Source organism: Schistocerca nitens, chromosome 1, assembly GCF_023898315.1.
Source record: "Schistocerca nitens isolate TAMUIC-IGC-003100 chromosome 1, iqSchNite1.1, whole genome shotgun sequence".
Classification (NCBI taxonomy): Eukaryota; Metazoa; Arthropoda; class Insecta; order Orthoptera; family Acrididae; genus Schistocerca; species Schistocerca nitens.
Window position 1 is genome coordinate 232549715 of NC_064614.1, and position 24971 is coordinate 232574685.

Sequence of the window (24971 nt, forward strand, 5' to 3'; positions counted from 1 at the left end):
CTGAACGGTGACAGATGGCCTTGTCGGATGAATCACATTTTATACTGTTGGGGTTTGCAACGTGAAATGTCTCACAGCAAACAACCTGGAACAATCGTCAAAAGGGTTCAGGAACAACAGCATACTATGGGTGATCTCGTCATTGTGGCAGACATTATGATCAACATAAGTATGACTCTATCCTTGGGGACCATGTCCACCCCTACACACAATTTGTTTTTTGGGTCAATCCATAGCAAGTGGTCCAAGAAAAAAATAATTGGTTGCTTGACCATCTCAGAAAAATTTTATATTTGCTGGGCGAATTAACCAATGTTTAGTAGTCACAAAAATATTTTTTTAAAAAATTCATTGATTATTATTTTGAAATTGCGGACATAATTGTTCCAGGCCGCATGCGTTTTTACATATTTGCAAGCATCTACATTTTTTTACAATTATTCAGTAGTGGATTGTCCTAAGCCTTTTAGACAAAATGCATTTAGTTCACCACACTCTGGGCTACAAATTAACATCATTATCACTTAGCTGAATGTATTCTTTAATATATGTTTAACAGTTTGAAGTTATCAGCCACAAATTAAAAAAAACTCAATTTTTGAACAGTAGTTTTCCAAAGGAAGATTAATTTCTCAGCTTTAATATTTTTTCTGCAATTACACTCTATAGTATAGTTACTTTTTATAGAATATCAATGGTGAGAAGCTAACAATTAAAAAATACACTATTTTAAAAAATGATTTTTTTTTAAATTTTTCCCTATTGTGGCCTGTAATATCTTTGATGGGGGACCAGATAAAAATCTGAACATTTCACAGTTAACAGACCTTTATGATATCAAACTTCAGTATAAATTACAACTTTGAGATTCAATTGGAAGTTATGGAAAAAAATTACAAACACGAGTCAAAAATATATTTTTTAACATCTGCTATATCTAGGCTTAGGGAATAAAATGTATCAGTTACAGTACATAATTTAATCATATCTATGCTCACTTACTTTTCTTATTGAAAATAAGCCTACTAATTACATTATATTGTTCTCATGTTATTTGTTTTTAGTACATCACTCACTGAACATTTGAGAAATTTGTTCACTCAGTTTGGGTGTTAGATTATAAGTTTGCCCAGTCGCAGTTGTAAATTCCATGGGAGACAGCTTCCTTAGTACATTTTTAAGTGGCATCCAAACTTGATCCTTCTCAATTTTTTAAAAGATGTCCTTGGTCCTGGAGGGTGATAAAATACAACATGCACATCTTGGTTTTGACAGTCAATATTAGCAACTCCGCCAATCCTCCACTGTTCATCGTAAACACAGGCGCAGTTGATGTGATCTTACACTTCAGTAAGTTGTGTGAATGGGGTACAAAACAATGAAAAGATTGAATGCCTTTAATCTGCTGACAAGTGTTGTACCTTTCCTTCAAGACACTGTCATAGACTTCTTGTATTTCCTCACATTGTACGAAAACATAGGTAATTCCTTTGATATGTTTTTTACAGAATTCGAACATTTCTGGAGGTGTTATGATTGTCATCGGCCCACTGCAAACTTGCTTTTATGACAGCTCGCTTTGTTGTACCCTCGACACCATCACAAGCATTCTTCCCATGGCATGAAGTGTAAAAGTGCCAGTCTACATCAAACCCAAAATCTTCTTTATAAAGGAGATGTTAATAAATTTTTGTTTTTATATTGACTTGCAGGCCCATCCGAAAAGTAAATCAGTTTTTTTAATGGAAGGGTGGTTCTGTTTAATGTAGTTTGTTAATTTTAGTTGAAAAATGTACACTGCTGTAGTGTTGTGTTCAAGGTAGTCACTTACGACACAAAAGCTGTGGCTCATTAGTTTATCTTAATCTTTACAACAGAATGCAAATGTATGAACTGTGGCCTGTTTGTTTACCCAGTGGTGCCGTTTTACTTCATCTTGAACAACAAAGGAATAAAAGTCAGCAAGAACTAAGCATTCATCAGCTGCCAAGGTTTGCTTTCTGTCTTTAAAAAATTTACTTTGAGCTTTTCCAATAAAATGAGGCATTTTCAAATTTTCAAGGTTAGCCACCAACAGTTGAAAAAACTCTTCTCGTGATTTTATGACTGTCACTATTTCAGTTCTGTCTTGTCACCCATTGTTTGTATTTTATACTGTCAGGCATTAAATTGACTTCTTCGGATTCTTCAAACATGTCAAGTAAGGCCTGTTTGCCTGGACAATCTTCACATCATACAATTGTAATTGTCAATATTGCATACCACAACTTCCGAAAGGTCTTTATAGTCAACTCTTAGCTTGGCCCCATCTATCATCAACTTTATGTTCTCATGATACAAACACAAACATTATGGGTGCCAGATGTCCCTGCAACAATACACCATCTTGGTCTCAACTCGCAAAACTTTGATCTTCCAATTTTAATGTGAGGATTTTCTTTTTTAAATTCAGTGAATAGTTCATTTAAATTACACAATATTAACCTTTTCTGTCTTTGAATCTTAGAAGCATTTTCTTTCACAGAAACACAGTCTCTTTTGCCGGACATCAAACGGCTGTTACTGTCATCATCATAGTACTTAGTAACTTTATTGATTGTTTTTTCATCTACCAAATTAGATGCACTTTTCTTTTGTAATGCTGGTAAAATTCCCTGTTCTTTTACTGATTGCCTTGTTAACTTAACAAGACATTCTTGCACATTAGATTCATCACTAACTTTTGCTCTACTCCAAGAATTTGGCAGTAAACTGATAATTTTATCCTCTTTGTTTGAAGTACTGCATTTAGTTTTAAGTTTTTCTATCAAATCATAATATTTGGTTGGTGAAGTTTTAGAACTTCCATCTGTTTTAGTACAAATTTTATTTTGAAATGAAACTTCCGAATTATTTTTGACTGTAGTTGCCAATTTCTCAATTTTTGTATTCAAGGCACTTGGTCTTTTATCTCGACTTAATTTTCTAATTTTACTAGCAGCCGATATACTCAGGATTTTACAAGCTGTATCTACTTTTTTAACGGTTGCTGATAAGTCACAAAATTCTGTATCTCAGGTTTCACTATCCATTCTCTTGTGAATTACAAATACCTTAGAATAACATGTTCGACACAATGCTTTTCCTGGTATGAATGTTATTTCTCGCAGGCCTTTTGTTATCGGTTTCATCGGTTTCTTATGTTTCTCAAAAGGGTCCACACAAGACTAACCAAAAAGGTGATGAAATTTTTTAAGTATTTCATTTCATGGTACTTGCATATTGATTTGACCTCTGGGCCGACTAATAAGTAAAACAACACTTTTTCTTCTTCGCTGTAATCTTCGATTAAAGTAATGTCTTCAGGATACACTCCATACACACTTTTATGACATGCTTCATTAATAATAACACCAACAGAACACTGAGACACCATTTTTCAACTGCACGCTTCAAGAACATCTAGCTAAATAAGTGTGAGTAGACAATTGTTGGTGTAAGGGGGAAGGCAACAATCAGACTTGTATAGGCATGCAGATGCAATTGATAGCCTGCTAAAACAATTACCACAGCATTGTTTCGACAAATAATCATTAGCTGGTGTAATGTGGTGTGTTACATTATGCAATTGGTATACTTTATTTGATTAGCCTTCCAGATAACACAGATGTCAAAAAACATATTTTTGACTCGTCTGATCAATTACTGTACTGTAATTTAAAAAATCCATTTTTTAAAACAGTGTATTTTTTTAAGTGTAAGCTGCTCACCATTGATGCTCAATAAAAAGTAACTGTACTATACAGTGTAATAGCAGAAAAAATATTAAAGTTGAGAAATTCATCTTTCTTTGGAAAACTACTGTTCAAAAATTGAGTTTTTTTAATTTGTGGCTGATAACTTTAAACAATTAAAAATATATTAAAGAATACATTCAGCTAAGTGATAATGATGTTAATTTGTAGTCCAGAGTGCATTGAACTAAATGCATTTTATCTGAAAGGCTTAGGACTATCCGCTACTGAATAATTGTAAAAAAGTAGATGCTTGCAAATACGCAAAAACGCATGCAGCCTGGAACGAATATGGCCACCATTTCAAAATAATAAACCATAATTTTTTTTAAAAAATATTTTTGTGACTACTAAACATTGGGGAATTCACCCAGCAATTATAAAATTTTTCTGAGATGGTCAAGCAACCGGTACTGGACCAGTTGGTATGGATTGCCCCTTTCCTGAGCCTGATGACATCCACAACCAGAACAACGCAACATGTCACACAGCTTACAGTGTACATGTGTGATTCGAAGAGTACTAGTAGTAGTTTATCATACTCCTCTGGCCACCAAACTCCTTGGATATAAATCCAATCGAGAATCTGTGGGACCTCCTCGATCAGGCTGTTCACACCATGGATGCTCAACCAAGAAACCTACTGGAGGTGACCATGGCACCAGAGTTGGCATGGTTCCATATCTCTGTCGGTACCTTCCAGAACCTCACTGACACACTTACTGTACATCTCACAGTGAACAGTGCTGCAAAAAATAGTTATTCAGGTTTCTGATAGGTGGTGCCATTAATGTGACTGGACAGTTGGTCACCTAAACAACACAGTTAATCTAAAATATATCTTTTGGTGAGTTTAGATGAGAATTGCTATTTTATCATTTCAGAAAGAATGAAACACATTTATTATACAATAATGTTTAGTCGAAACACTTCTGCCAAGGAAAGACAAAAAGAAAATTTACGAAGTTATGTGCAAAGTTAGACAGTATATCATATCCTGTTGCATCTTTCTCGGCTTAAGGGCTTGGATGAATGTGACAATGGAATAATAAAACCTCTTCTTCTATATACATACTAAATCATTTCAAGAATTAAAGTGTTGAGAATGCTTACTAATAATTTCCATTTATGTAACTTTACATTACATTAATGAACCATGGACCTTGCCGTTAGTGAGAAGGCTTGCGTGCCTAGCGATACACACAGCGTTACCGTACGTGCAACCACAGTGTAGGGGTAACTGTTGAGAGGTCAGAAAAACATGTGGTTCCTGAAGAGGGGTAGCAGCCTTTTCAATAGTTGTAGGGGCAAGAGACTCGATGATTGACTGATCTGGCCTTGTAACATCAGCCAAAACAGCCTTGCTGTGCTGGTACTGTGAACGGCTGAAAGCAAGGGAAAACTACAACTGTAACTTTTCCCAAGGACATGCAGCTTTACTGTATGGTTAAATGATGATGGTTTCCTCTTGGGTAAAATATTCTGGAGGTAAAATAGTCCCTCATTCAGCTCCCCTGGCAGGCACTAATCAAGAGGACGTCGTTATCAGGAGAAAGAAAACTGGCATTCTACGGATCGGAGCATGGAATATCAGATCCCTTAATTGGGCAGGTAGGTTAGAAAATTTAAAAAAGGAAATGGATAGGTTACAGTTAGATATAGTAGGAATTGGTGAAGTTCAGTGGCAGGAAGAACAAGATTGCCGGCCAGGTGAATACAGGGTTATAAACACAAAATCAAATAGGGGTAATGCAGAAGTTGGTTTAATAATGAATAATAAAAAAAAAAAATAGGAATGTGGATAAGCTACTATGAACACTGTAGTGAATGCATTACCGTAGCCAAGATACACATGAAGCCCATGCATACCACAGTAGTACAGGTTTATATGCCAAATAGCTTCACAGATGATCAAGAGATTGAAGAAATGTATGATGTGTTAAAAGAAATTATTCAGATAGTTAAGGGAGATAAAAATTTAGTAGTCATCGGGGACTGGAATTCGATAGTAGGAAAAGGAAGAGAAGGAAAAGTAGTAGGTGAATACGGACTGGGGGTAAGGAATGAAAGAGGAAGCCACCTGGTAGAATTTTGCACAGGGCATAACGTAATCATTGCTAACACTTCGTATATGTGGAAGAGGCCTGGAGACACTGGAAGGTTTCAGATAGATTATATAATGGTAAGACAGAGATTTAGGAACCAGGTTTTAAATTTTAAGACATTTCCAGGGGCAGATGTGGGCACTGACCACAATTTATTGGTTATTGTAGATTAAAACTGAAGAAACGGCAAAAGTGGGAATTTAAGGAGGTGGGACCTGGATAAGCTGAAAGAACCAGAGGTTGTAGAGAGCTTCAGAGAGAGCATTAAGGAACGATTGACAAGAACAGGGGGAATAAATACAGTAGAAAAAGAATGGATAGCTTTGAGAGATGAAACAGTGGAGGCAGCAGAGGATCAAGCAGGTAAAAAGGAGAGGGCTACAAATCCTTGGGTGACAGAAGGGATACTGAATTTAATCAATGAAAGGAGAAAATATAAAAATGCAGTAAATGAAGCAATATAATAATTCCAAGCCCAAAGGAAGCAGGTGTTGACAAGTGTGAAATTACCCAAGTATCAGTTTAATAAGTCATGATTGCAAAATAATAACAAAAATTCTTTACAAAGAAATGGAAAAACTGGTAGAAGCCGACCTCGGGAAAGATCAGTTTGAATTCCATACAAATGTCGGAACACGTGAGGCAATGCTGACCCTACAACTTATCTTAGATGATAGATTGAGGAAAGGCAAACCTACATTTCTAGCATTTGTAGACTTAGATAAGGCTTTTGAAAATGTTGACTGGAATACACTCTTTCAAATTCTGAGGGTGGCAGGGGTCAAATACAGGGAGCGAAAGGCTATTTAAAATTTGTACAGAATGCAGGTAGCAATTATACGAGTTGAGGGGCATGAAAGAGAAGCAATGGTTGAGAAGGGAGTGAGGCAGGGTTGTAGCCTGTCCTCAATGTTATTCAATCAGTATAGTGAGCAAGCAGTAAATGAAACAAAAGAAAAATTTGGATTAGGAATTAAAATCCATGGAGAAGAAATAAAAACTTTGAGGTTTGCTGACGACATTGTAATTCTGTCAGAGACAGTAAGGGACCTGGAAGAGCAGTTGAATGGAATGGACAGTGTGTTGAAAGGAGCAGATGAACATCAACAAGAGTAAAACGAGGATAATGGAATGTGGTCGAATTAAATCAGGTGATGCTGAGAGAATTAGATTAGGAAATGACACACTCAGAGTAGTAGATGAGTTTTGATATTTGGGGAACAAAATAACAGATGATAGTCAAACCAGAGAGGATATAAAATGTAGACTGGCTATGGCAAGGATAGCATTTCTCAAGAAGAGACATTTGTTAACACTGAGTATAGATTTAAGTGTCAGGAAGTCTTTTCTGAAAGTATTTGTGTGGAGTGTAGCCATGTATGGAAGTGGAACATGGACGATAAATACTGTAGACAAGAAGAGAACAGAAGCTTGCAAAATGTGGTGCTACAGAAGACTGCTGAAGATTAGACGGGTAGATCATGTAACTAATGAGGTGGTACTGAATAGAATTGGGGAGAAGAGGAATTTGTGGCACAACTTGACTAGAAGAAGGTACCAGTTGATAGAACACATTCTGAGGCATCAAGGGATCACCAATTTAGTACTGGAGGGAAGCGTGGAGGGTAAAAATCATAGGAGATCAAGAGATGACTACGCTAAGCAGATTCAGAAGGATGTAGGTTGCAGTAGCTACTTGGAGATGAAGAAGCTTGCACAAGATAGAGTAGCATGGAGAGCTGCATCAAACCAGTCTCTGGACTGAAGATCACAACAGCAACCACAACAACAAAGACATTAATAATAGTAGTACAGAAATACTCACATCAAAATCATTGTCAGAAAGATATTGTGTGTTTTCAGGTTCACATACAGTCATCAAAAAATCAAGACCCTGGTTTGCCCACCGTGGTCGAAGGCCTCTTCCTCTTTCACACCGTTCTCTAACAAACTTCATCCACTGCTGGGCAAAACAGATCAGGCCATGTGATAGTTCTGTTCTCACTTCACCTGTTACTAAACGACAGACTTCTTTGTGATACTGAAAGACAAATAGTAAAACAGTTACAATTAATTTTTGAAGTGATTAGAGGAAAAGGGCAAATATCAGGTACTGGAACTTAAGCTCCTCACAGCAAACAAGCAACTGTGTTGATGTTCTTCATGATAAGCAGCCAGATTTCATTTTCCCGACGAGACAATACTTCGATGTCCCAACTGGTCACCATCTTTCAGTGAGATTGCAGGTTCACAATCATGCCAGCATGATTGAGCACCTGCAATCCCACCTGAAGTGGCGGCCAGTTGGACCGTCAAAATATGGTGTCGTCAGGGTAATGAAGTATGGTGGCGTACCTGTGAAAAGCAGCAACATTTACTATGCCAGAAAAATCTGTGTATCCACAAGCAACTGTGTTAATTGAATTATGTTTTATTTTTTCCTTTTGGTTAATATGTGCAAACATCATTTTAAAATAAACAAAAAATACAAAATTTGAAACCAATTACATAATGAGGTCATTTAAAGGGATCTGTCTGGTGAAATAATGTTCATCTAGCTCTACACATTTATAGTGTTCTAATCATGTATATCGGATCACTGAATACATGCTAACCACAACAGTGGAAGAACCACTGAATTTTGGTAAACAGTAAAATGGTCTTAAAGTTTCAGTAATCTACATGCAGTAAAAAAAATTAGCCTTTTAACGTAACATATGTAATAGGTTTCACATGAGTCTCAACAGTAGAACATCCTTTATTTTATTGTTTTAAGAAACATACCAATACTAGGCTTCAGAAGTTTTTATATTTATAACATATTACTGGTTAGATTTACTTACAACCCGTAATATATTTTAAATATAAAAGCTCACCACATATAGGAGCTAAAGAAAACTGTTAATTTGCACAGGCCAACTGCAGCATTCAAACTGCGTCGATGTTTTAATGACTTATAACTGAAGATTAAACATGTATTATGGCAACTGAAGATGGGTGAAATCTCAAAAAGCATATTGGTATAATAAAAAAATACATAAAAAAGTGGTTGGTTGCTGTATTTCTTAAATTAATATAATCGACAGCTATGGAGTTCAACAATCAATAAAACTGATAAATTATCCTTTCATTTTTTAAATGTACACTGTGGTGTAACATTTTAGTAACAAAAAGAGTAAAAATCCTAAAAAATTTATAGATTCACTTCCATAATTCTGCAAAGGTAGTACATTAAATTTAAAGGACAAGCATCTTTCTGCTACAGGCGTGTGTTACTTCAAAGTGGAACTTGGAACTCTTATAATAACCAGAAAATTATTAAAAAAGAAGTTATGACTATCATTTTGTATTTTTCCCTTAAGTAAAGAAATTATGGTACAGAATCAAACAACATCTTGTATGTGCAATAGTGATGATATTACAAAACAACTCTCCTCCTCATATCTACTTCTGAAATATCAGTGTTTCCTAAATAACCTGTTTGACGTAAGGAAGTGTTAGAGTGAGCTTAGTGCCCCTTATCAGGTATTATAAAGAGAACACCAGCTCAGATTTGGGAGACTGGTAGGAGGAATCAACAAGGACCTTTCTGAAAGAACCATCCTGGCATTCACCTGCAATAATGTAGGGACATCAACAAAAATCTACCATGTTTACCCAAGTACAAGACAACCCTGAATATAAGAAACCTGCATCCCCCCTCCCCTGCTCTCTCTCTCTCTCTCTCTCTCTCTCTCTCTCTCCCTCTCATTTTTTTAAGAGGCTCCTTGAGAAAACTTTACTTTTTTTTACTGACAAATTATCTGCCTAAAAAGATAACATTATACCTATTCTAAATTTATGTCATTTGTTGATTCTCTACATTTTGGTAATACGAGGACAAATACAATAAACAAAAAGAAATGGTTTGCATTAATCTGTGGACCGTTTTCTTTTCTATCTTTTTTGCTTGCTAAGCCCTTTGTTTGTACTATCACTATCCTAACACTGCTGTGAAATTTATATCTTCATTGTCACAAATAATTAGCTGTTTTTACAAATATATTGCAATGTCTGAGGTTGTGATTACTGTGGGACGTGAGAACACAGCTGTTTTTATCTGAATGCATATGGTGAAACCCCACTTTTACACTTTTCCAGGGACTCAAAAAAAAAAAAAAAAAAAAAGTGTAACACATGGGAAAATGTAAAATGTGGGAAATAACATTTTAAGATGTAAAAGTTAGGTATAGGATGCCTCCTTGCATTTTTGCACTTCATGTACATAAAAGGCATCAAAATACTTGTCAAGGACTTTATTATTACTGGACAAAGGTTTATTATCAAATAATAACCGCTGATGAAACGGAAACTGATAACTGTCTGTCTGACTCAATTTCATACGTCATATTCGATGTTTTTGGCAAGCTTGCAGCTGCCATTTAATATCTAAATAATGAAACATTGCACAATTATGTATTTTTTCATGCTTAGCTTGATGTGTTTCGAGAATCTCTCTTACAATGTCTCTTACTGCCAAACATATTGTATGCCAGCTGTTCTCTCTCATTAGCTGTATGGGAATGAAACGAGCATGTGGCATTGTTGGCCGGGAGGCCCCATCCGGCGAAGTTCAGCTGCTGAGTGCAAGTCTTATTAAAGTCGACGCCACATTGGGCAACTTGCGTGCTAGTGATGGGGATGAAATGATGATGAGGACAACACAACACCCAGTTCACGAGAGGAGAAAATCTCCAACCTGGCCAGGAATCAAACCCGGGCCCGCTGCATGAGAGGCAAACATGTTACCACTCAGCTAAGCAGGTGGACAGCTGTATGGAACTAGCAGGTAACACACACCCTTTTTCTCCTGTCATGTGTCACGGTGAGCACTGACACCACTGCAGCACGAAACAGTTTAGTACACCACCACTATCTAGGCTTTTACTGTCTCCTGCAGAAATAAATACTATTGTTGAGCATTTGTCCAATTTTAAAGTCAATGCAGTTCTGACTACAAATGGAGTCAGGTAAACTGCAGTTTAAGCATGATAGATGTTCCTACAATGCCAAAGCACACAGTATAGATTCCTATATTTGACAGCGTAATTTAATTTGCTGCCCACTCACTACTCCCCATCCTGCACTTACCCTAGTTCTCAGCCACAGTAGTATCACTATTACCCCTCTGTAGTGCTGTGCTCGACCTACTGTGAAACACAGGTTGCAGTATCTTTTAGGGTGCAAGTGATAAGTAACAGCAGCAGCTAATGCATAAAAAAAAAAGACTGCAATCATGATTCAGTCCAATTCTCAAACTTTTGCTCGTCCTGTGAACTACTGATGGCTGTTAGTACTATCTACATGATGGGTCCCCGCTGTAATTTTTTCTTCCACCAACAATTATAGTCAGTTTAACATGATTTATTTCTTCTGTTAGATATTTCATTCAGGATTAATTTTACCTCTTGCTTCACCTTAATGTCACCATCATGTTCTGATTACAAGCAGGCAACATTTTAATCCAGTATTCTAATACTGTGAACAGCGACTGAATTTCTCATTCGCAGTCCACTTCGTAACTCATTGCAGTCTCTCATAATCAAATAAAATATTGATACAGAATCAAGTAATGGTTTTTGAAGGACAACATCTTTACTTTTCAATCTTATCTTTACTTAAAGCATTTATCAGATGCCCAGTATGGTATCCACACATGTTCGAAACCATTGCAGCACAAAACAATTTTGGTACACCACCGGCCCCTGTCTTAAGAGCTTGTAAGATAATAGAATTTAATACTATTTCCTTCTGTGTTTCACAAAACTGTCATATTTTTTAAGCAGGAGAGAGAGCTGTAGTGGCTAGTTCATAGTTCCTCACATATCCTTTGCACCAACACCACCTAGAAGTGTCATGTGATTGATTGAGCAACGTCGATATTGTTTTGAGCACAACAGTATATTGGGAAATCATGAGCCTGTTCAAACTTGGCTATCATTTGTCCATCCCTGCCCTTCCAAATTCCTCAAAATTATTCTGCTTGTGACCTCAATAGTCAAAGCTTCATCTGTAAATGTAAGAGCATTCCTAAACAGTCTATTAACCAATGTAAAAATATTGATATCTGCAGCAATAGTTCAATCTGTGAATATTAGATGACATTGTATTTTTTCAAAGGACTAATTTGGGAAAATACTTCCTCTTATAATCAAAAACAATTAATTATTGACAATATACTGTAATTGAAAGGATAAAATAAATCTACTCACTAAGCAGTGGCTGGGGACACACACATAAAACAAGAATTTCTCACCAGAGAAGTGGCCTACATGATGCGAAAAAATGATTGGAAAAAAAAATCGTTAGAGAGAGTCGTGAAAAAAGACAAAATCTTACAAAACCTGGAAAACATACAAGAAAGTGCAAACTACTTTTCTTGGCCAAGAAAGTAATGTAGGAAATGGCAGAAAAAGTTGATCATATTGGTTTGGTGGAAAACAAATGCATAAAAATGTGAAAAAATGTATAAACAAGGTAAGTGGAGGGTGGGAAAGAAAATAGCTGTCAAATATACAAATTAATTGACAAGAAGCAATTGGGAGAACATCCTGCAGTGTAGTGAACCATAAACAAATCGTTATAGGAAAATTTGTAAAAGTAAATAACAATGGACCGATCTATGTCCAATGAAATCAGTACTAGAAAATATGCAGGGGTGAAGTGTTGATTAATCTGGATGGTAGAGATAAATAAATGAACGGACTAGCACAAAGGAGTAGAAAACAGATGACAGTTTGACCAAGACAGATGATAACAAAGACTGACAAAAGGGTTACATAAGGAGGAACACTACTGAGAAAACTTAGAGAAGCAGCAATTGAAGCTGACTGCTGAATGATTCTACTGCCGTCTACATACATTGTGCCTATGGGTCACAAAGATAAAGATACTAGAAATTAGGGCTCATATGGAGGCTTGCAGACAGTCATTTTTTCCTCACTATATTTGCGAGTGGTACAGGGAAGGAAATGATAAGTATTGGTACAGGGTGCCCTCCGCCACGCACCATATGGTGGCTTGCAGAGTATCGATGTAGATGTAGATGTAGGTGACCATATGGGCTAATACAACAACGAAAATAATCAATTTTTGACAATACAATGTAATTGGACAGATGTCTGTTCAGTTCTTTATGAACTGTTTGTGTTAATCTATTAATGCCACACTGATGAAGTGCTGACATAGTTATGTTGTTACAGATCTTTGTTATATATTCCTTGCTACGGGCTTTGCTACCCTTGGAACAGAATATTCTGAGGTCAATATAGTCACTAAGCAAATAACTGTTTCACTTTTCAGCGACTAACTACTGGGACATTCTTGCTTTGCAGAACACATAAATCAAGTTTTCTTTCACATTTAACGATGTTAAAGGTTGCAAACACAATTCTAATCCCAGGCTTTACAGTCTGTTCTTTTGCAGATATCATTACATAAAGGTCCTGAAATGTTGTTTTAAATTAAAAATGAAACATGTATCAAGAACACACTTCTCAGCCACAAAACATTATTAATCATAAATTTTCAAATCATTACTACATTATCCTTTAAATACCTGTTCACTGGTATCATTCAGCAAGGTGTATGCAATTGACATTTACTGAAGTAATAATATGTAGTGAAAGGTAACCAACAGAAGACGCACTGAAGTGCAATAAACATTATTGAAGTTTGTGATTCTTACTACTTCAAAGAAAATAAAAATTGTTTATGATATGCATTCAACCAAATGAAGATTGCTTACCTCAAATCCAAATTTGTACCCAAAATGTAAGACTTCCCTTGAGCGATTCAGAACTTGTAACCGGTCACATTCCTCAAGGTCAGTCATGTCATGAGCATCACAAGTATCTTCCACAAGTCGTATAGTAGTAGTAATGTCAGAACAGAGGGAAACAGCACGTGCCTACAAAATCCGCAGTTTTGTTTATATTTCAGCTGTAAAATAACATTACAACATCTATCTCCACACAATTACACAGTACAAATCAATATACAGACTACATTATGGAACAAGTTGCCTCTCTGTTTAATTCAAGCTGAGAAAACATATAATTGTAACCAATAGAAAAAAAAAATGTGCGTTTTGGATCATGTGAATAATAATTGTGACTATAGTAATAGTTCTATGATTTATTCAACATAATTGCATGTGAAACAACTTCTGATCACTTTAACAAGTACAGGACACAAGTATGTCAACTGTTTCAATACCTTCATCACTAACCTGTACCATTTTCTTACTGGCACATTGATTTTATTGTCCTTTTTTTGGTCTTACTGTGCTTAATACTGTCATACAAGCGCTTTTCAACATTTCAACCTTGGCTAATGATGGCCTGGAAATCTAACGTGTTTCAGATAAGATTCATTTATGCATAATTGCAGTTTAATGATATGAAAGCTTCTTCCAAAGCTGCAGGTAATCGTTCTAGTGAACTCAAGTCATCGTTCCTAGCTCCTTTCTCAACTCTGAATTTTTCATTTTCTTGATGCAATCGCAAACCACATTACTGTGTGTGGTGGAGGGCACTTTGTCTACCACTGTCACTTCCCTTTTTCCTGTTCCAGTCATGTATGGTTTGCGGGAAGAACAATTGCTGGCAAGCTTCCATGTGGGATTGAATATCCTTAATTTAATCTTCATGGTCTTTATGCAGTACATACATAGGAGGAAGCAAAATACTGGCTGACTCTTCTAGGAACATGTACACTCAGAATTTTAACACAGATCATACCATGCTGCAGAACATCTCTCTTGCAATATCTGCCACTGGAGTTGACAGAGCATTTCCGCGACGCTTTTGCACTTACTAAATGAACCTGTAATAAAATGTGTTGCTCTTCTTTGAATCGTCTCTAATGCCTCTGTCAATCCTATCTAGTACAAATCCCAGATTGATGAGCAGTATTCACGTATTGGTCAAACGAGTGTTTTGTGAGCTACTTCCTTTGCTGATGGGCTGTTTTTCCTGATGATTCTTCTAATGAATCCCAATCTAGCATCTGCCTTACCAGTGATCAATTTTATGAGGTTGCTCCACTTCAAACTGCTCCATACGCATACTCCTAGATGTTTTAGGGAAGTAACTGCTTTCAGTGATTGTTCTAGATGCACATGACCATGTAATATTGGGTCTCTTTTTCTCTATGTATCTGCAATATGTTACATATTCTGATTAAACAAAATTATAAACGTTCTCTACCTAAATTGTTAGCATACATCTATTTGAAACTTATACCATTTACTGACTGTCTACCTTTTTAATACAAGGAGAAATAAAATAAACAAAATGAAACTTTTTACATTAATTTTTAGCTTCACTGCCTTCTTTGTTTACTTAGACTGTCATCTGTGGTATCACTATTTTTCATCCTCATCATCGTTATTATCCTAACAAGACAGCTATGAATCTTATATCTTCATTGTCACAAATATTTGGCTGTTTCTCCCAAATATGTTGCGATTTATGAGGTTGCGATTCTGGTGGGGCTCGAGAACACGGCTGTTGCGTCCCCCCCTCGAAAACATAGTGATTTTGAATTTTGCTTTTTTACTGATGTGATAATGATACATCATCTCTTGCTTCCTAACATATTGTCTGCCTGCCACTCTCTCGTTGGCTGTGTGGAACCAGTAGCCAATACACCTCCAATTGTTCCTGTCAAACATCACGATGATTGTCAACAACATTGCTGCATGAAACATGTAAGCATGCCACTGGCCCCAATCTAGACTTTTAGCACATGCTGCAGAAATGTCTACTACTGTTGAATATTTGTCAAATTTTAAAGTAAATTTTATTCTGAATGCAAATGGATTCAGACAAAATTCAGCTTAATGCCATAGATGTTCATAAAAAGCCAAAGTACGCAGCAGTAGACATTCCCATGGTTGGCAAGATGAAGTAATTTCTGCTCACTCACAGCCAAGCTTGTTTCACTGTGCACTATGCAATGTTCAATAGTGCTGCTCTTGAGCAACAGTGAAACATCCTGGAGAGTGCACATCATTTGTAATAACAGCAACTAATGCATAAATAAAATACTGTTTAGAATCAAGTAAGGTTTCTGAAGGAGATTTTCGCCTTTGAATGCTACCTATAATTAAAAAGCAGCCTAAATGTATGTATATGGTATCCATATATATGAGAACTTTTATTACAAACCTGTTCAAAAACAACAAAAGTTTGTACATTGATACAATTTAATGTTATTTCCTCTGGTGCTTAAAAAAATTGACAATTTTTAAGCAGAGCATTAGACTGTTGCAGTCACTAGTAGACAGTTTCTCGCATATCCCTTGTGGTAGTGTTCACAGAATTGGTTGAGCAAGGCTTATTAGGAAATCTCAAGCCTATTTGAACGGAAGTATTGTTTGCTATGCTCTACCCTACGGGACGGTTCAAAATAAATTTGTATGGAATTTTAATAGTCGAAGCTTCATCTGTACATGTAAGACAATCCCTAAACTAATCTATTCAACAATTTAAAAATGTTGATCTCAGCAGTAATTGTGTAATCTGTGAATATAAGATGACCCAATATTTTTTGAATGTTGAATCTGGTAAAAAAATCTCCTCTTAAAATCAGATAAATACATTACCACTTCCTGCACCAAGGGTCAATCCTCTGCAGACCTTCCTGGACCTTGCCACAATTTCTTATCATTGCAGTTTCTCTGATTGTGCCAGGGTTGGCACTGTTCCAATGTAAGACCTAACTTGGCAACACTTCCACTGTCTGAAATTTATGAGATTGCTGCCAGAAAGAGGGTTTATCTGTGGGCCACTAAGGATGAAGTTGATGATGACAGTAGAGATTGAGAGGAGAAAGAGGACACTTGTGATGGCTTTGCTGATAAACAGATGTCTGCAGCTGGTTTGGTTAATGCCCTGAAGTTTATGCTCTGCAAGATTGTATATCGGATGTTGGTATCCTGCTGGGCCTGTGGGATGGAAGAGTGCGCATTTGTGGTGTATGCAGCGAGCCTGGGCTGTGCTTGTTCTTCATGTTAAAAAGCAATGTGTACAATGATGACTAAAATTAAAACAACAAACAGAGATTTTGCAAGGTTTATTTTGAAACAAAATAGTATAAACAGGTGAGAGTAAAGTAGAAACAATGTACAGAACACACAATGTAAACAACTGCAATATTCATAACGGTAGACAAAAATGTTCATTTTTTTCCAAATTAACAGATTTGCACACACATTCCAACAATTGGTTAATGTGTTCAGTATGGGGTGTGACCATCTTTGGGAGTAATACAGGCCTGCTGTGAATACCACCAATCTCAGGTTGAGGCAATAATGCCCATTCTTCCTGGAGAGCTGCTCACAAGTCTTGTAGAGTGGTCGTGGATGCTGAAGTGATGCAACCTGTCTTCCTAGTGCAACCCAGACATGCTCTATTTGATTCAAAATGTGAGAGCAAGCACGTCGGGCCATATGTGCAATATCTTCCGTTTCCAAGAAAACATCAACGGCTCTTCCCCTATGAGGTCAATCGTTATCGTCCATCAACACAAAGTCTGGGCCCGCACCAGCTCACAACAACCAGACGTAAGGTCGCAAGATCTCATCACGATACCGGACAGCAATCAAATCTCCGATTCATCCATACAATTTCATGAAGAGGTGTTAATGTGGTCAACATAATCTCTGCACACAACATTAGAGATACTCCTCGATATCAGTCTCTTTCCATAATGTTTGGGGCCCAAAATCATGTTCCACTTTCCCTTCAGGTGCAAAAGTGTCAAGAATCGCTCTTCAGACCCAATCAGGACTCGTCTATGAGTAGAACATTGGCCCACTGTTCGACTGCCCAGGTGGCACATTGACGACTCCACTCTATACATTCCCTTCTGTGAAGATGCATCAGAGGTACACATACGGCAGGCCTCGAACAATAAAGGCCACTCTGCCAAAACCTTCTGGCTTTGTCTTGATACAAAACATCCAGTGGATGCTTCAAGGTCAGATGCCAATTGCCTTGCAGTGCTAAGGCAGTACCATCGTGCCCTTACATCCAAATAACGGTCCTTTCTTTCTGACCTCATACATGGTCAGCCCTGCCCTGGTATTTGGGGTACTGTTTCAGTCTCTATAAATTGTTGCCGCATCCGAGAAACAACAGCATGGTTCACATTAAGCTATCGGGCCTCATCAGTTTGCGACTGTTCTGCCTCCATTCTTCTTATTGCCCTCCACTGCAGGGAGTCTGGTAGGTGCCTTCTTTGTGACATACTGCACTGTCAGTGACTGTATACACAGTGATTGTGGATGTGGTACTACCTGATAAACATCACCCCATTTGACAGGTGCCCTGATGTCATCGTTGATATGGTTGTCCATTGATCGGAGTGCCATTTTCCGTGCAGAAGACGATTGTACAGACATCTGCTGATAGTTTGTATGATTATAATGTGAATTAGACACAGGACGGGGAAATAGTGTTTTGTTGCTTTAATTTTGGACATCAGTGTAGTTGCTGAATTCTGTATTGGATGGTCGTGAGCTGTATGGTACTTAGCTGTGTTCCTGTATTAAAGCTCACACAGTGTTTCTTAGGACACTGATATTTCTGCTTGCTCTTTTTTTTTCCAGAATCCATGTTGTACTCATGTCATTAACTAGCAGTTACTAGGCTGTGTACTGGTATTTACACCGGTCAGCAGTTGTAGTAAAAGGAAGAAGTGCTGAAATGCCTTGGTGTTAAGAACAGTGATCGCTGGCTATTAATTACAGTCTGTTGCAGATTCAATTCCCTTTCCATGTATTACTTGAAAGAATCGGTACACTAAATGGCTGCCACATGTGGGAAGGAAAGTGGCGCTGGTGCAGCACACAGCGAACAAAGGAAGCTAACACTGATTATGCATTATACTATTGTAAATGTAAGGTATCTATTATAACAACATTTTCTAATGTTAGTTGGAAGTGTTGAGAGATAATTTTCCTTACGATTGCTGGAAAAGTCTTTAAGCAGCTTCATTCCCTACATCTGCATAATAATATGCCGAAGACAGCCACAGGATGAAAGTTCATATTATATGGATGCATGGTGTTGTCTGTTCTTTTGCACATGCATGAAAGAAAAACACTATGTGGAATCTGCAGCTATGATACAGTATATGTAAACTGATGGTGGAGGGGGAAGAAAGGAAAGGGACTATAGATGCCAGCTGCATCGGGACTATACGTGGAATCGGCAGCATTGAGTGAAAATGTGTGCTGGATTGGGAATCGAACACATGGTCTCTTGCTTACTAGAGATCTGCATTAACCACTGTGCCACCCAGACACAGAGTTTATCGCAATTGCGTAGACTATCTCGGTATGCTTCTCAGCCGACCAACGTTCCCACCTTGTGCCACCTACCCACGGCCCGTGTCCACGTCATCCACAATCGCTACTGAGAGATTCTTGCAGGGGTCACATATAAATGTGCATCCACACTGAAGAAGGTAGATTAGCTGCCCATCCAGGCAAATCAATTACATGAAATTGTGGAGTCTGTTCCTTCAGACATGTTATTTGAAGAACTGTTTCGTTAAGTGATTCTCAAGCATGAAGACTCAAGTTTTTTAAATAATGCTGGTTTGGTCTTAAATTCATATTTATTGAACTGTGAGCCCATATAAATTGGTTTTGGCAAGCGGCGGTGGATTAGTGTTAAATTTAATAACAGTTTTATTAAATGTTTTATGTAAAATGTATGACCCAAGCACAATCAATCTCTAAGTACTTTTAATCCTGACACTCCACTAATATGCAACAGTACACATCATCATCATCATCATCATCATCCACAAGAAGCCTCATGGAACTTCCAAGGTTAATTACTACGTCATTCATACAAACTGCAAAAATTAATTGTCCTATAACTTTTATGTCTGAAGACTTCCCCCTTGCTAGAAGCTATTCAATCCAATCACAGTTTTTGTTGTGTCAAGTGCTTTCTCATAACTGATAAAAACTCCACAGGAAGCAAAAACTGATTTTTGGTGCTTCTTTTAATACCTTTGTTGACAACCTGTAAATAGTACATTGTGTTGCACCACCTTCAGAGGCCAGCTAGGTATTTTCCAGTTTAAAGTCTTTTTCGATACAATCAGTAAAGATTTTTGTAAAAATCCTATATATCACAAAGGATTAATAAGCTGGCAATTCATATCTTCCCCATTCTCTTTCCTGTGGATTACAACAAATACTGCATTGTTCCAAATATTTGGTATTGCCTTCTTTGTAAAAACTCTTGAGAAAAATTTTACACATTTTGCTTTCACCATCACTCCCCCTACTCTTATCACTTCTACTGATTTTCTTTCTCTTTGCACCTGCCAAATGGCTTTTCTTACTTCTTCTGGTAGTATCTTTTACAGTCTTGTCCTCCTCCTACGGTAACTAAACATGAAAATTTGATGCATGGGACAAGCACATAAAATTATCATAAACTGAACACATGCACTTAATGTACATAAAGAATAAATAAATGGATTTCAGAACTATTAGTGGCTGCATTCAAAAACTTTTCAAAGAAAGAAACAGAGAGAGAGAGAGAGAGAGAGAGAGAGAGAGAGAGAGGGGGGGGGGGGGGGGGGGGAGATTCATTCTGTTAATGTAATTGTTGCTCTTACATTTTGAAAGGCAAGAGAAAGAACACAGATGTGAGCTTTATATCAAAGAGAAAGGTGCTTGGACAACTCAGATGGTATGGCACTAAATTGGAGAGGACATCTGGTCACATACACAGGCTTTATCTCTCATTTCTGATCACATTTGACTACAGGAAGTGAACAATTGTGTTAAGGAAATGACACATATGATGAAGTGCCACTTTTCTACATGCTGTGTTTACTTACAGTTACTTGGTTAAAACATGAGGCTCTTGATGATTCCTATACTTCGGGTGTGGCACTAGATACAGTAATGTACGTTAATGAAGAAGTAGGATTAGATAAATCATAAGACACGAAAAAATAATTAAAAACTTATCAAAAAAAAAAAAGATCCACATTTCATATCATTTAACAGCTGCCAAGGCTACTAGTTACAGTGGTGGGAGAGTATCTAATACAAACCTTAAGTTCCTGCAGCGAACCAGCAACAATAACGCTGCATGAAGGGTGGATGCTGCTCAGGAACTCAGGGTTTTCTAGGTCTTTCCTCAATGTTTTTGCAAATGCCAGTGCCTTTAATGCCCTATCACGTGCTTCAGTGTAAAGGAACTGGATTTCCCTGCAGACGGACAGTGCTGTTTGCCTGTGCAAATGTGCATAAATAAATTTTAATTATTTCTATTTTGAATACATGACAAATAAAACAATCAGTGCATCAACACATTCAACACATACCGCCACACAAGAAGAAATAAATAGGTAAGGAAGAATTACATAAAATTTCTTCAAGATGAAAATACTTTATTGCTTAAAATATTATTGTGAACATACAGTGTGTTTTTTTCTTAAGTATTCCTTTAGAAATATGAGCGCTTGTTCATTTTCAATACTATGACACACATCTCTTCTACCACAAACTCTTTGCTTTTCATATTTTGGGAGGAGGTTGTATGGACCAAAAAAGAAATAAATTTTTAATGAACATGGGCTCCAGAATGCGTACCTTAAGAGCTAAGAGCACTTGTTCACTAGAAGAGATGTCTTCACGTTACCGAAAATGAACAAGTGCTCATAGCTCTTCAAGTATGTGTTTTAGACCCCATGTTTACCAAACTTTTTTCCTTTCTTCTCCCAAAACATGCAAAGCAATGACCTTACAGCAGAAGAGATCTGTTTCATAGTACTGAATATGAACAATTGCTCATACCTCTTAAAGTACGCATTTTATAGCCCACGTTTACTAGACATTTTTCTTATTTTTGTACAAGGAACCTGTCACAAAAGGTTGTTGGTGCTTGCTTATTATGGTCCCATTGTTAATTTCTCATAACGCGTATGCGGCAACCGCACATGCTATGATGCTTGTGCTGTGGCAGGTAGGGATGATGATGACTGCATGGTTATCAGCACCCATCTGTTTCACTGTCCAGTCTCACAACTTTCCCGAATGATGATGATGATGAAATGATGAGGACAACACACACACACACACACACACACACACACACACACACACACACAGCAGTCTCTGGGTGGAGAAAATCCATAATCGAGATGGGAATCTAATGTGGCAACCTGTGATCCAGAGGCAGCAACATTAGCCACTAGGCCATGAACTGCAGATGCGGCACGTATGGCTCTACTGCCACTGAAGAGAGTGGTCTTTGGCATTGGGTGCAATTCTGCATTACTCCTTATATAAAACTGAAAAGCATATTCTGATACTAGGTTCCACTGAAAATGTTTGTCATCACGAATCCATCAACATCAATGGTGTGAATTTCAAAATTAACTGGCATGACACTGAGTTTTCAAAGGAGTGAAATGATTACTTTATGGGGTTTATCAACACATAATAAATTTACCATGGACAACACCACCTGCTCTTCAGCAAAGAGTTTAAGAGACCTCGAATATGCATTGATGGTACACCAACCCACACAGCATTATTCAGTCACAAAGAATGAGCTATTACACTATTAAGTAACCAAGCCATGTTTAACAAATTACAGATGAGACATTACATCCAATAAAGCAACGTGCTGTCGACTGTAGATAAGGTGATCAGTTTATAATGAAAACTGTATCAACTTCAGTCATCATCATAATTCTGCTAATTAAATGAATGCTAATTTCTGCAGCAATTTATTTCCTTCTGCAGAGTGGAAAATCTTACTGAAGGAAGCATCTTTCTGTGGAACACAGTGTTTACATCTACTGTATAAGGAGAAAATTGTGAAAAAAGTACAGCGCTCTACTCCAAAGTATCAATTGTGAGGACGCTCCAAGAAATAGCAAGATACTGGGCATCCCCACTATGTAGACTGATTTCAAGCTACTTAATAATACCATATCATTTTATTCAGTATCATGTATCAGTGTTCTAATACTGCAAGTCAAAAGGAAGCTGCTACTGAACGATCTGTGACTGCTTACAATGAGTTATGTGATACAAAGTCCTGTCACCTGTGAGGTCTGAGATGTTATTCAAATTTCAAGGATGGAAGTTGAAACAGGCACAAATTTACCATCTGCTTAAAGAAGTGTATGGTGAAACAGAAATGATTTGAAGAAATGAGAGAAAATAGTGTGAAATGCACAACAAATGAATAAATATGCATCATAAAACTCAATCTAGAAGTCCATTGCTCATCACAGATGATCTGAAGAATCATCAAGAAGTTCATAGACTTCCGGGGATGTAGTTTTGCAATTTGTGAAATGAATGAAATGAGGAATTATAGTACAGTCTCCTTCAGTGAAAACATCTATGTAAGAAGCAATTCAGTATTTCAGCTTTCGTCCTCTGCTTCAGAGTCCAAGTATGACCTTTAAGTGTAAATGATATTTCTGTTGAGCATTCACTCAGTGAATGAGTCTATATAACTAAATACACACCTCATGAGGGAGTATATGTATGTTAATAGAAGGCAGTTCGGATTTTTAATGTAGTCTACAAATAACAATTACACTTTTATCTTTTCACATTTTGTGTGCAATGCTACGAAGAAACACTTGGGAAATCATTCTCTACGGCTGATAGAATCCTTTCAGATTGTGATAAATTTTTCTTTAGCTGATGGCTAAGTATAATTACCTAAAAAGATACCAAATTTTCAAGTGACGTTGACAGTAATTTCAGGTACACATCATGAATTGTAAAACAAACACATTTATGTAAATAAATTCATAATGTGCACTTGAGTATTTACTCGAGTAATAATAGAGTAAATACTAATTAAGCCACGTGTCATGAATGTCTTTAAATGTTTGACAACTGCAAACAGTCAGCTAGTAAAAATATCAAACTGACTTACTTCACTGAAATGTCCTCATCTGATTCATCCCCATTGTGAATTATTTTTGTCAGTTCTTTTACTCTCGTAGTGAGATATTCTCCAACAGCTTCCAACATCCCCCTTGCAATGCGACTGAAAATTAAATTGCAATATTTCCTTTAAATCTGTGTAACTGCAGAGTAAACAGGGGAATAACTATCAATTAATAAATATCTGAAACTGTGCGTCACACAATACTAACATTGCACATAAATCTTATTTACAAACTGAAAATAAATATGACCAACAGATCATATCAAATCAATGTAAAATGTGCGTAACTAATCATGTGTAATACAAAGTTGAACTCTCTCCACATATAAACAAAACATTTATTTTATTTCTTATCTGTAAATCCATTTTCCTGAAGTAACTGAAATCAAAAACATATGGCAGCACATTAGTGAAGTTCACAGCTAAATTTTGGCACAATACTCCAATAAAACAGTATAAGACACAACAAATGTACATGGAGGTAAAATGAAAATATTGTGTGACATTGTTAGTTGTGGAGTTCTACTGCTCTAATCAGCATCTTTTCACTGTCGAGTGTGTGTGTGTGTGTGTGTGTGTGTGTGTGTGTGTGTGTGTGTGTGTGTGAAGTGTAACTTTTTTATGGTTAAACGTCTGAAGTACATGACAATTGTAGCATCACTTTTGTGTTGTTGATCAGGAAGAGTGAGGAAAAACTCATGCTGCCATGTAAGTTGCTGTCCTTTAGTAGCAATGGGAAAAAAGGGAGGGGGCATTGTCACCTGTAAGGTCTCCATCTGACTAAAGCATCACACTGAACAGTGACACATGCTGACACTTCAAGAGACACTGCAAAGAGATTTGTGATTCAAAACTGTACATTGGTGCACTGGTGGCAATCATGGTACAGCATTCTCTCTCTTTCTCTTACTAACAAATATGTGTGATGAAATCATTTTAATCACCAGGATTCAGAAAGGCTCCTGGTAAAATTGGCTCCAGGTCAACTGACACAGTATTAGTTAGTTAAAGAGTTAGCTAGCTTGGCAACACGAGCATGTACATTTTGGTCATCAACCATAAAACACTCTGATGTCCCTCATTTAATCATC

The 24971-nt window shown here is 37.0% G+C and overlaps 1 protein-coding gene across 2 annotated transcripts in view; it reads right to left on the reverse strand.

Annotated features, from left to right (window-relative positions):
- The window catches only part of LOC126246235 (mitogen-activated protein kinase kinase kinase 4), a 217245-nt gene that overhangs the window by 60777 nt on the left and 131497 nt on the right, over positions 1-24971 (reverse strand). For both annotated transcript variants that reach the window (XM_049948380.1, XM_049948379.1), the window contains exons 13-16: positions 23866-23979; positions 21011-21191; positions 13665-13826; positions 7704-7919 (exon numbers count right to left, since the gene is read on the reverse strand). In XM_049948380.1, coding sequence (XP_049804337.1) covers positions 7704-7919; positions 13665-13826; positions 21011-21191; positions 23866-23979 — 673 coding nt within the window. The remainder of the gene's footprint in view (positions 1-7703; positions 7920-13664; positions 13827-21010; positions 21192-23865; positions 23980-24971) is intronic.